The sequence below is a fragment of the Mytilus californianus genome, unplaced genomic scaffold, assembly GCF_021869535.1.
Source record: "Mytilus californianus isolate M0D057914Y unplaced genomic scaffold, xbMytCali1.0.p SCAF_11, whole genome shotgun sequence".
Lineage (NCBI taxonomy): Eukaryota > Metazoa > Mollusca > Bivalvia > Mytilida > Mytilidae > Mytilus > Mytilus californianus.
In genome coordinates, this window is record NW_026262593.1 from 38,964,151 (window position 1) to 38,977,169 (window position 13,019).

Genomic DNA, 13,019 nt, shown 5'->3' on the forward strand with positions numbered 1-13,019 from the left:
TCAAGATTCAGGTATTAGGAGTTATTACTGTCACAAGTATCAATTTTAAGTCTTTTTCAAATGTACACAGCAGAGAACATTTGGCTGCTGTAATGCAGTCTTGTATTTTTTGTCTTTATTATGTGGTTATTGGTTATAGTTGATTTGAAATTAATTTACAAATAGTAATATTTTTCATCGAATATTAGATACATTTAGCAATGCCAAAAACCGCAGTCTTATATCAGAACCTATTCATAATATTTTGTGAAACTTGATGCAACATTATAATAATTTTTATTTACCCCTTTTGCTCTCGCATAAATATATTTTCACTGTAGTACCAGAGAAAGAAGCCAAACGTTGATATAGATAAAAATAAAGAGGAAATTGAGAACAACATCATTTGTATTAAGAATGAACCAGCAGAAGGTATTTTCATATAATTATAATGTGACTCCTAACTTTAATGATTTTTTAGCAACTTCAATGTCCAGTGTAAGTTATTAAAGGTCCACAGCTCCATTTTTTTTTTATATCCCCCTTTACCATAGTATGTTTTCTGTCCTGTGCATTTGTTGGTTAGTCTGTCCTTCCCATATCAAGTTTTATTCAAGGTAATTTACCATGAAGTTGTGGTCACATCAACTCAAAACTTGATAACACATATTCATGTTAAATTATTTGAATATATAGCATATAATTAGGTTTATAATTGTTTCGACAGCTGCATTTTATTGCTCGTTTGAGAAGTTCTTCTCTTAATGACCATAACGACTTTCGGGTGCTTGTTTTTGTTTCTGTGTCTCGTCGAGAATTTATAGCTTAGCAGTCAGATAGTGGTCAGATCATAGCCGTTAAAATAATTATTATTGAAATTATTTTGATAGATAACGCTGTCTTCTTGTTTCGATCAGTTTAGTTTGCAGTTCTTGTCTAACCAAAAATATTCCCACCAGCCTGTCCCCTGTTAGCCAGCCTTCATTCCGCATGTGACGGGGAGATCTCAGCAACGCAGCAATACCTCTGCACTGCCATTCATTGCATTTTTTATCACTGGTCAGTCTTTTAAATGACAATTTTTTATCCCCCAAGTTCTATCAACTTACAACTCGCATTTCATTATAGTTATACTACAGTTGATAGGACAGGTCACGTCGAATTTCCTGTCAACCACTGTTTCGCAAGCATCAATAGTTCTCGCAAACTACGCTTTATAACAGCTCAGGATTCCGGGAATTCGACGGAAAAATATTTTCAAAATTAGCTAAAATATTTTCAAAATTAGCTGAGATGATCTCCCAAGGGCAATACTATATTATTTCATTTTTTTGTAATAAATTTTATATTTCTTTTATATTTGTCAGTTTTCTCTGTTGAAATTATTCGTTTTCAGTCAGGCATTTTGTTTCTGTTATAGCACCACCAGCCACTTAATTACAGACAGCATTTATATACTTAACTTGGTACAGGTCATTAAGGTCAGGCCAACATTAAAAATATTTTTGTTACCCCTCCCCCGACTGAGGTTGTCAGGGTATGGGTAGGTAGGTAGGCAAATTATTTTATTTTATTTCTTGATATGGTTTTTAAGCAGTTAAGCTGCTTTATGCGAGCACCCTAGATTTGTGTTCTACCCAATAAATGCTGAAATACGTGCCATTGTTATTATCTAGCTGGCTATTATGTTATTTATAACTAATTAAACACTTTTTTCATACTTTTAATTCTGGATTACAAAAAATATGAGCAGAAAAACCTGAAATGATCGTCGAACCACCCAAAAGTTTTGAAGTTGCACATAGGAAGAAGTGCTCAATAGAAATCCTTATGAAGTTTATTATCCCCTGTGCTTTTGGCTAAGATGTCAAAGAACAATTGCATGATATATTTCATCGCCGAAAATCTCTAATTACAAGTCGTTTACATTTGACAAATGGCAAAAAGCGCAGGAATATTGTATAACGGCTGGGACTTATATGACACGAGTTGAAGTCTCAGTTGGCGGTAATTTTAACTTCGTCGACAATACGTAAATCAAGGACGTTTTAAATTTGGTGGATTCTGATAATACAAAGGTAATTATTATAAATAATTTTATTTGAGATGAGTGTGATTATTAAAATCATCTTAATTAAATGTATGCTCATTTATGTAATTCTTGTTAATATTATTCTGTTTATCTCGTAACTGATCTTCATGCTTGTCAAAACAAGTTGTTGTTATTCATGAATGAAATCAAATTAGAGATCTGATTGGTCGATGTCAAGGTCATTTCAAGATGGTTTCAGTGCTTCAAACAATATTTAGATTAATACTTTATCAATAATTTGCTATAGGACGGCATTATTTAACTTCCAAAATCACATATTTTTGTAAAATATTAAGTACGAATTTGTGACGCGTCTCACACCGTAATTGTTTTTGATTTACAATGATTTTTCATATTTCCGGTAATTCTTCTTGTGATTTTTTCATATTTAAACACTCGTAAAGTGTTCTAGAATCATTTCGATGCATCTTTCAGCAAATAGTTATCAAAGGTACCATTGTAATTTAATACGCCAGACGCGCGTATCGTACAACTTGATGCTGGTTAAGGACTTTTCCATGAAAATACTGAAATGATACGAAAAGAGGTAACGTTGTAAATAAATAATAAATAAGCTTTATTTAGAGTAGGCAAGGTATACAAACGTTGTACTTTAGACTTAGTCTTAATGTTTTCAACAAGTTTAAACATTATTTATTTATTTTAAATTAAATTCCGTTTGGTGAACCAACGCCTGTGTGAATCATTTCGATAGAGTCCCTGAAGTGGATACCTTGGTATGCGGGGTTGTCAAATTATGCAAATGAATGCACCATTTAAATAATACTCAAAATTGACAACAGCACTTCAAATGGTCTGCAATTTTATTTGCTATGGTCTACATGTTTCACCTGACGCCTGCCCTGCAGGTGAAACATGTAGACCATAGCAAATAAAATTGCAGACCATTTGAAGTGTTGATGTCAATTTTGAGTATTATTTATTTATTTGTATTTGTTTTTATTTCAGCTTTATTCCAATCTTTGGGAATGGCTAATACTAGAAGAGGCAAGGCATACATGTACAATACATGATTCTCTGTAGCAACTGGATTGTCTATTCACCACAATAATTCCATAATAGAAATGAAACTCTAGACTACTAGGATGTTATGAAGATATTTACATGTATATCTACATACCGATATATAATCAATTTTGAAGATTGTTTATGCCAGGTCTCATGTGTTGACTATTCCGACAAGTTTTGGTTCAGCTTTCTGACAGTAATTATTTTAAACTTGCCAGCAGTTACAACACATGAATATTATTTGTTATTATTATTAAGTGTGCCTATCGGTCTAGCAATTTTTAGAGACTGTTTAACAATACTTTCAGAACTATGATCATGATATGTCAGAATCTGTGTAACTGTTACTACAAAAGGAGATATATTATTGTGCACTAAGAAGTATGCCAAGTTATCAGAAACTTTTTGCATGAAATTATATAAAGATAGTTGGAATTCATGATATTGATGCATATTGTACACATGAAATATTTTAGTTTAATTTATATTCTAATTAACAGTCCAAGAGTAAGGTTAAATTGTACCAAGGAGAATTACTTATTACCATAATTACACAGCAGTATTTTGATTGTGGATTCTTTTCAATTTTATTATTTACTGAATGCATATTTGTCACTTGTTTAATGCCTTGTTCACACGTAAGTTTAATTTGAATTGAATGCAAACCCAGTTCACACAATCTTCTTTTTTTTTTATTTCGAATTGAATTCAAAGTCTAATGGGAATCGAATTCACTAATCGCGTTCACACACTCTTCTTTTTTTAATTCAAATCTAATTCAAATTGGCTAATTTGCATTATCGAATTCTCATTAGAAAAACGTTTTTTGTTAACTACGAATTAATTTAATTTCATTAAATTAAATTCGATTAAACTCTGGTGTGGACACTTTTTAAATTGTAATTTGAATTAAACTATAATAAATTAATTGATAAATTGAATTAAAAGTTAACATCATTTGGACAGTAATGCGATATTGATGCGTATTGCAATTCGAAGTAGAATTTACTTTTGGACATTAAACATGTTAAATCAGTTAATGCAAATCAAAATCGAATTATGTGCGAACGCAGCATTGATATATATATCTAAGAAATGAAGAATATGAAAATATTAAAAAAAGATGGACAAAATATTTGTATTAAATTTGTTGCGATTTTTGTCTTGCCTTGACAGAGTCAAACAGAGAGACATATATATATATATATATATATACAAGTCGAAATTTAAAACAACATTCAAACCTATGATTGCATTGGATAAAAACCGCAATTTTTATACGTGTGCATGCAAAATAAATTTCTTGGTAGAGGGGTTTAAATATAGCACAAACAACATTTTTCAAAAGACCAAATGAGTGAAAAAGTATATTTTAACAAAACTCATTTGACTAGCAGGTCGAACAACTAATGTTCTTAAACCCTGCTGACTGCCATTGGCGATTGCCAAATAAACAGATCACAAGATTTAACAAAATAGATCTTATTATTAATTTATTACCAAACAGAAAACTAATAAACTTGCGGAAAAGATGGTATACCGCAAACATGAGGTGCAAAAATTTGTACACCATATCCGGATTTTGACAATTAATGTCTCTTCAGTGATGTTAGGAATCTAAACGGTATTTGGAAGGCCATATAATTTAACTCAATTTAGGATAGACTCTTGAATTTTGAAAGAGTCAAAATAGGATGAACGGATCATATAAACACGAAGGCAAATATATATATATCAGGAGCCTCTGGCCTTTGTTAGTCTTGTATCATTTTAAATTTTAGTTTCCTGTGTATAATTTGGAGTTTAGTATGACGTCCAATATCACTGAACTAGTATACATATTTGTTTAGGGGCCAGCTGAATGACGCCTCCGGATGCGGGAGTTTCTCGCTGCATTGAAGACCCATTGGTGGCCTTCGGCTGTTGTCTGCTCTATGGTCGGGTCGTTGTCTCTTTGACACATTCCCCATTTCCATTCTCAATTTTATATATATATAGGCATGCTGTTTTGGCAGCATCAACAATGTATTAGTTTGTGATTTTGTGATAAGGTCTTAGTTTATGGTAGGTCAATGATATTTGGTAAGCAGTTGTGTTAGTATACATGTAGGCACATCTCATTACAGTACCATGGAGAATATTTGGCCCCACCCCCTTAGTCATGGTCTATTGACTTTGAAACTTTGCATAGTTTTACTTACATGTATAAGTTTGTGATTAGGTCAGTTTAGGGGGAACCACTAGTGGTAGGTCAATGATATTTGGTGTGTAGTTGTATAAACTTTGTCATTTCTAATTTCCATTGAGATTATTTGGCCCCGCGCCCTCAATCATGCTCTTTTTACTTGGAAACATACGTTATTTTGAAATTTCATTTATTAGCTTTTGATTAGGTTAGTATTAGGGAAACCAATAGTGGAAGGTTAATGATAATTGGCCTGCAGATGTAGAAGCATTAGTACGTCTCATTTCCATAGAGGATATTTGGTCCTTACCCCTCAGTCATATGCATGATCTATTGACTTTGAAACATTTACTTAGTTTACATGAATTAGTTTGTGATTATAATGATTATGCCAGTTTAAGATTACCAGTAATCTTAAGTCAAAGCTATTTGGTATGAGAATGTATTGGTATTTAAAAGTTTCATTTCCATGGATATTATGTATTTGTGTTAAGGTTTGTTTAAAGGGAACGACTTATGAAAAGTCAATGGTATTTGGTAAGCAGTTGTATAAGCATTGGCACATCTCATTTCCATGGAAATTGATAAACACTGTACCATCAGTCATGGTTCATTGTCTTTGAATATTGCTTCCATGTTAATGTATTTCTATTATAATTGTAACATTTGCATTATCAAAATAACAAATAGGCAAAATATGTCTCTGTGTTCACAGCTTATTATAGATTAGACAAGTACAAATATTATAAAAATAAGAAGATGTGGTATGATTGCCAATTAGACAACTATCCACAAAAATTCAAATTACTTGGATGTAAGCAATTATAGGCAACCGTACAGCCTTCAAAAATATATGTTGCATCATTGCTAGGCCATTATAACAACATCAGCATTTATTGTAAATTACACCAATTCAGATAGTTTCAGGTATGATTAGATAATTGTGCATAGTGGCATCAGCTGATCCAACTAAAACCACTAATATGTACATACTGGAATTAAACCATACACCACTGTTGGACACCATTATTGAAATTATTATTCTGATAAGAATATTCCTCCATGCAGACCGCAACAATAAGCAAAACCTACATGTATATATACTGCATAGTAAGCTTTAAACGACCTCGAAATGACAATGTAAAACAATAAAACTAAAGCAGCCTGATTAATGTACAAAGCAATTATGAAAATTAAATATGATATACATGTATATACAGCAACAATCAACAATCACCAAACTCCTGGGTCCTCACTATGGACAGGTGCATACAGAATGTGGCGGGTTAAACATGTTAGCTGGCACAAAACTCTCCCCTAATATGGAACAGCGTATGTGCATAATCTCAGACATTGAATCTTTAAAAAATAAATTGGAAATAACTTTCGCAAGTGGTAGGATTGGATAGCAGAAACATTACAATACAAACATTATTTGATACTTGAGAAATAGCTGAGATAAACATTTTCACCAATTCTTCCACAATATTCATCTTTTAACATCTGCCAAGTTTGCCTTTGGTTTTATAATTAACTGCCTAAAGCGCCTATAGTGCCCTTGGTGCTTTGATTCTATATTGAATTTGTACAAAATTCAACAGGTAAGGCTCAAGTCAAGAAAAGTGGGGTATTCCCTGTATTCAGTGTACACCCCAGTTTTCTGGTGTTAAAATCAGTATACAGGGACCTCCTTTTTTCCTATTCATTTTATGGTATGAAATCTACAAAAGTGCACATTCTACATGTGATAACAATGTTTAATGATAGCAAGTGTTTTATTAGTTAAAAATCAAGCTTATTTCAAGTCTAATTTGATGCATAACTCACAACAAAACAATTCCTTTGTTCACCAATTCATACCTTGATCATCAATTATGAGATGACAAAAAGATATGTTAATCACTTGGGAATTAAAATTCAATGAATAAAAATTTTCAATAGAAGTGAACATAATTCAGTTATGTTCAGTTACACTCGGATCATGCAGCTCGGTCAATTATTTCCTAAACAAAAGATTTGTATGTTTTTTTGAGTTCTAGAAAAAACAAGGCTTCACTTATTCATGTTTTGTTGTTCCTAGAATACTTTAAGTATTTACAAATTCAACTGATGCAGTTATAACGTTAAAACGTGCCCTTTTGTAAATTTCATGCCATATAGACGCTTCAATGCAAAAATGCCTTGATTTAAAACGCATTGACTACAGCATCGGAAAGGTATCACAGAAAACCAATGCTCGTTGACTACAGCGTCTGAAAGATATCACCAAAAACCAACATAGCGAAAAAAAAATTTTGGACAAGAATTGCCAATAAAATTTTTCGAGTCGCGGTGATTTTACCGGGTCGGTTGTGGGAGGGGAAACAAACAATATTTTATTTTTGGCCTCAATTACGAGTGTATACCAGTTGTAACCTTCAGACGATAATCAATGAGTTTTTAACTATGTCACAACGTAGTTAATTTACGGTATACCTTCTTGGAGAAACTTTGTGGTTATAAATTATGAATTGATCTATTTAAAATGTTTTCAACTAATTACAAGGACAGTAAAAATGTCCAGTATGTTTTTGAAGTAAATTCCAGAAGAAAGACATAGTATTTAAAATGAAATTCTTTAAAAAAATGGGTGTATTATTTGATTAATTTATTGATGGTGTTTAAGCCACCTTCAGCACACTTGGCAGCCAATTTTTATCGGTGAAGGAAGCCAGAGTGCCCAGATATCATGGTAAAAGTAAATAGTTATCAGCTTGTCCATGTGTGCATCTGTCCATCACAAATTGTTTCTGCCCTATTAACTCTAAAACTCATTGAAGTTCACTCATATAACTTGGCATGATAAATTCCTGGAAGATGAACGTGACATAATAAATTACCCATTATACTTAGTGTGTGTCCCATACACAAAATAAAATCCTACATAAAAAATTATTGTCAAAAACTTAGTTCGTCTTCGTGCATGTGTACAAAAATGCTTAGTACTGATCTGATGAGTAGATTGCCCTTTGCAAAAAATTTTTACAGTTTGTTTTAATGTTTTGTTGTTACACCACTGTCCAAGGTAAGGGGAGGTTTTATTGCTCACAAGCTAACAATTGTGTATAATGATAAACCTATACCTCCATCAAGTACCAGACAATGATTAAAGGAAATAGATAAACAAACTCCAAGTTTTCTAAGTTTTTAAACTCTTATCTCATAAGGTATGCATGGATTAAACCGTGATTCTATATGTATATATATATGCGTTATGTAAATAATTCACTTGCACTAATAGGTGTAAATAGAATTCAATTATGGTTTTTACATCTCTGTATATTTTTAGGACAATAATATTATATAACTATTTTTGTTATAGAATTTTAATTCTTAATCTAGTAAAATTAAGGGCTTCTAAAACCATGGGACACAGGTTCTCCAATAACGGAGGAATCTACGAAGAGAAGTAGAAGATATATCAAGTTCGGTTTTGTTCACCACGATACCTGAGAATATGATTTGAAATTATGCACACAACTCTTCCAGTCTTTCCATCAGTGGTTTCGATTACTTTGATTGTCAGAAGGACCATTGAAGAAGTACATTTTTTTTCTGAGAATTTCATGAGCTGAAAGGGGCGATTTTAAAAAGTAAAAATAACACTTGTAATTTTTTAGTGAAATAATAATGAAAATGATGACATGTTTTACATGTCAATCCTTGTGTTGTCTGTTTTTTTTCAATCCTTTGGTTTCTTCTCTGTTAAAAGTGTTTGAACACAAATGAAAGCATTTGAGCTAAAATCACTTATCCAAAGTTGTGATGGTTGTCTCTTTTGAAATGTCTTACAGATGCTTGTATAAAGAAAAAATGATTGAAAATGAGATAACAAAAATGTCTGACTAACTGTAGCTAAAAAATGGCTGGATCACAGCACCAACAATGCTTTGATTATACTGATATATCTGGTACTTGTAGTCACTGAGAAAAATGTGACAAATATGTGTTACAAGCAGATTGACAGAGGTTAATCAGTATACCCCTTCCTTTGGAGTGAGTCTGTTCAAGATCTAATTGCAAATTCTATAGTAACAAAATTGACCAGCTAACATTTTTGTTATTTTCTTTATTTGAATTTTCACTGATATTGTGTGCAATGATTTTTTTTAAAGCAGTATGAAATATGAATTTATAGGGTCTCCAATGGTAACAGGATGCTTTTTGGAGATAGTAAACATACTAGAATTACTTCCAGATAAGACACTAACAGAAATTGCAGAATTTTACCTACTAAAATTGAACCTGAGGTAAATATATGAAAATCTAATTTAATGTCTTAAATCTTTAAAATGCCATTTTATATATATTCAATGAGGAAACATTCATAGCAACGATTATTTTTTTCATTGGCCTTTTATGGAAAATATGAATTTTGTGCAACTCCAAACTAAGATTACACGCAACAGACAGACTTTATTACAGGGATTTTTGTAAAATTTCTTAATACAAATTACTCATTTGTTGGTCCATGTCATGCTAGTGTTTATTGTTCACAGAAATTCCTTGACAACCTTTATCCTTGGACCTCCAAAAAACCTTCTGCTGAGTCAATTAAGTAGAGCGCACCTTAACAGGTGTACTGGGATAGGTCCATATTTGTACTTATTTATATAAAATTATTGCTAGCATTGCATGCAGTACATCTCTATTGATTTAGTGTCCAGTTTTCAAATTTAAGAATTGATAGGGAAAGTCTGTGGATTTCTGCAAAATTTCCATATGTTCAGAATTGACACAACCAAGGGGTATATAGTGCTTAATGATATCCAAGGTCATTTGTGACATCTAGTGTTAACGTCACCATGTGAGAAGTTATTACTGCTTGAGGATTAATAAAACAGGCATTTATAAAACAATGGTCTTGATCTGAAAGTTATCATTGGATTATTTGTATTATGGTTTTTGTCGAGCCTGCGACTTTTGTTGCAGAAAGCTCGACATAGGGATAGTGATCCGGCGGCGCGGCGGCGTTAGCTAACTTCTTAAAAGCTTTATATTTTAGAAGGTGGAAGACCTGGATGCTTCATACTTTCTATATAGATGCCTCATGTTACGAAGTTTCCATCAGTCACATGTCCAATGTCCTTGACCTCATTTTCATGGTTCAGTGACTACTTGAAAAAAAAGTTAAGATTTTTTGTAATGTTAAATTCTCTCTTATTATAAGTAATAGGATAACTATATTTGGTATGTGCGTACCTTGCAGGGTCCTCATGCCCGTCAGATAGTTTTCACTTGACCTCGACCTCATTTCATTGATCAGTGAACAAGGTTAAGTTTTGGTGGTCAAGTCCATATCTCAGATACTTTTAGCAATAGGTCTAGTATATTCGGTGTATGGAAGGACTCTTAAGGTGTACATGTCCAACTGGAAGGTGTCATCTGACCTTGACCTCATTTTCATGGTTCAGTGGTTATAGTTAAGTTTTTGTATTTTGGTCTGTTTTTCTTATACTGTATGCAATAGGTCTACTATATTTGATGTATGGAATGATTGTAAGGTGTACATGTCTAGCTGGCAGGTGGCATCTGACCTTGACCTCATTTTCATGGTTCAGTGGTCCAAAGTAAATTTTTTTAGTTTTGGTCTTTTTTTCTAATACTATATGCAATAGGTCAACTATATTTGGTGTATGGAAATATTTTATGATCTATATGTCAGTTGCGCAGGTTTTATTTGACCTTGACCTCATTTTCACAATTCATTGCTCAGTGTTAAGTTTTTGTGTTTTTGTCTGTTTTTCTTAAACTATAAGCAATAGGTCAACTATATTTTATGTATGGACGAATTGTTAGCTGTACATGTCTGCCTGGCATGGTTCATCTGACCTTGACCTCATTTTCATGGTTCATTGGTCAATGTTTAGATTTCTTGGTTAATGTTAAGTTTATGTGGCAGTTGTAATAAAGCTTTACATTTGGGACTATCAACATAATATCAATGATTAGTAAAGAAGGCGAGACATTTCAGCGTGTGCACTCTTGTGTGTATAGTTGTAAGCTTGATGATGTTTATGAATTGATTAAGGCCGAGACAAAAAAAAATCTGTGTTTCCGGTAACCCGACCGACCCTGTTTTTTAGCCCCGACCCTAATTTTTTTATTGGATCTTCAAAAAAAAAAAAAAAATTGGTATCATCCGACCCTGTTTTTGACACAGGCTTCTGTTAATCGACATAATTATTTATCTAACTGCACAGAAAGCCAGTAAAACATTTTATTTATGTCAAAAGGTATTCCAAATAGGTTAAAATCCAAGAAATTTGCACAGCAGGTGCTTCAAAAACATTGCAAATGGCCGGACTTCCGGTATTACGGACACGGACTTGGAAAAAACATGATAATTTTCCGAATTTCATTTACAATGTCAAAAAAAAAAAAAAAAAAAAAAAAAAAAAATCCCACCTACCAACCCTATTTAACAAAATGATGTTACCGGAAACACAGATATTTTTTTTTTAGGCCTAAGGAATGTAGATCTTAACTTTAATTGTTTTCATTAATTATCCTTCAGACTGCAGGAAAACAGACAGTCAACTGTTATCATGTTGGATGCATTTGGATCATTGGAAACAAATATAAGTAGAGAGATCATTGCCAAAATGATTTTCCTCAAACCCAATCCAGATCCTGACCTTATTGTTCAGTACATGATACATATTGTCAGTTCTGATCAGCCACCACACCCAGTAAGTTGAAATTTAATGAAATATATTTAATAAAATTTTAATTGCTAACTCAAATTAAAATGTAGAGCCATGTAAATATAATAGTAATCAAGTATGAAGCTACTTGAATTTGTATTTTTAAAAGATTGAGACTTTGTTTTGTCATAAAATTCTGTGACCTTTTGTATTTGTCTTATTTTCATTAACTTTCCTGTCAGTTTTGTCACTATCGCCACTCAGTTTAACTTCACACCAAAATTTTCAAAACCCTAATTCTCAAATTTATAGCATTTGCTTCCAAAATTCACAATTTGCCAAATGGCAACAGGTAATAACAATATTTTTAGATTGGAATAATGAGTTGATATATGTAGCTCTTGCTTCACAGTTTACTCTTTATGTTACTATATGTACTATGTATCAAATTAATATTTGTTTAAATTTATTTGACATGAATTCAGGTTATTCTTCAAAGTATGGAAGATATTTGTTTTCACACAGAAAAGTATCCAGCATCATTTTATGTTGGAAACTTATATGATAGAGTTATGTTAGCCTTAGGAGCTGCTGCAAAGAAATTATATGATAGTGGTGAAAAAAAGAAAGCAAGGAACATAACTTCAAGAGTACAGGTTTTATTAGGGATGCATGGTGAGAATTTTACTTATTAAATGACAAATGTATGTACAGCCTATTTTTTGGTAAATTGTCATAAATTTTAGTGAAAATGTAAGGGGTAATTATATCTGGATGGAAAATCATGCCATTTGCATTGAGAAAAAACAACAAGAAAAAACATTCTTTATACTTTCAAAAGGACGGGGCACTTTTTTTAGACCCTAACCATCAATAATATAAAATTTGTATTTTACTTATGATTGTTTCTCAATTCCTAAGAAAATGCAACCACCCACAATTTATTAATTTATTAATCCCCTTATGCGTTTAAATTTGGAACATCCTGTAGTTTAAAGTTGCGGGGGCATCAACAATAATGTATTAGTTTGTGATCAGGTCAGTTTAA

General features: G+C 32.2%; 1 protein-coding gene across 1 annotated transcript in view; it reads left to right on the forward strand.

Moving 5' to 3' along the window:
- Positions 1–13,019, forward strand: part of LOC127720901 (uncharacterized) — a 212,232-nt gene that overhangs the window by 44,536 nt on the left and 154,677 nt on the right. Inside the window, exons 9-12 of the mRNA XM_052227641.1 lie at positions 321–411; positions 9,463–9,574; positions 11,842–12,016; positions 12,457–12,646. Of these exons, the coding sequence (XP_052083601.1) occupies positions 321–411; positions 9,463–9,574; positions 11,842–12,016; positions 12,457–12,646 (568 nt within the window). The remainder of the gene's footprint in view (positions 1–320; positions 412–9,462; positions 9,575–11,841; positions 12,017–12,456; positions 12,647–13,019) is intronic.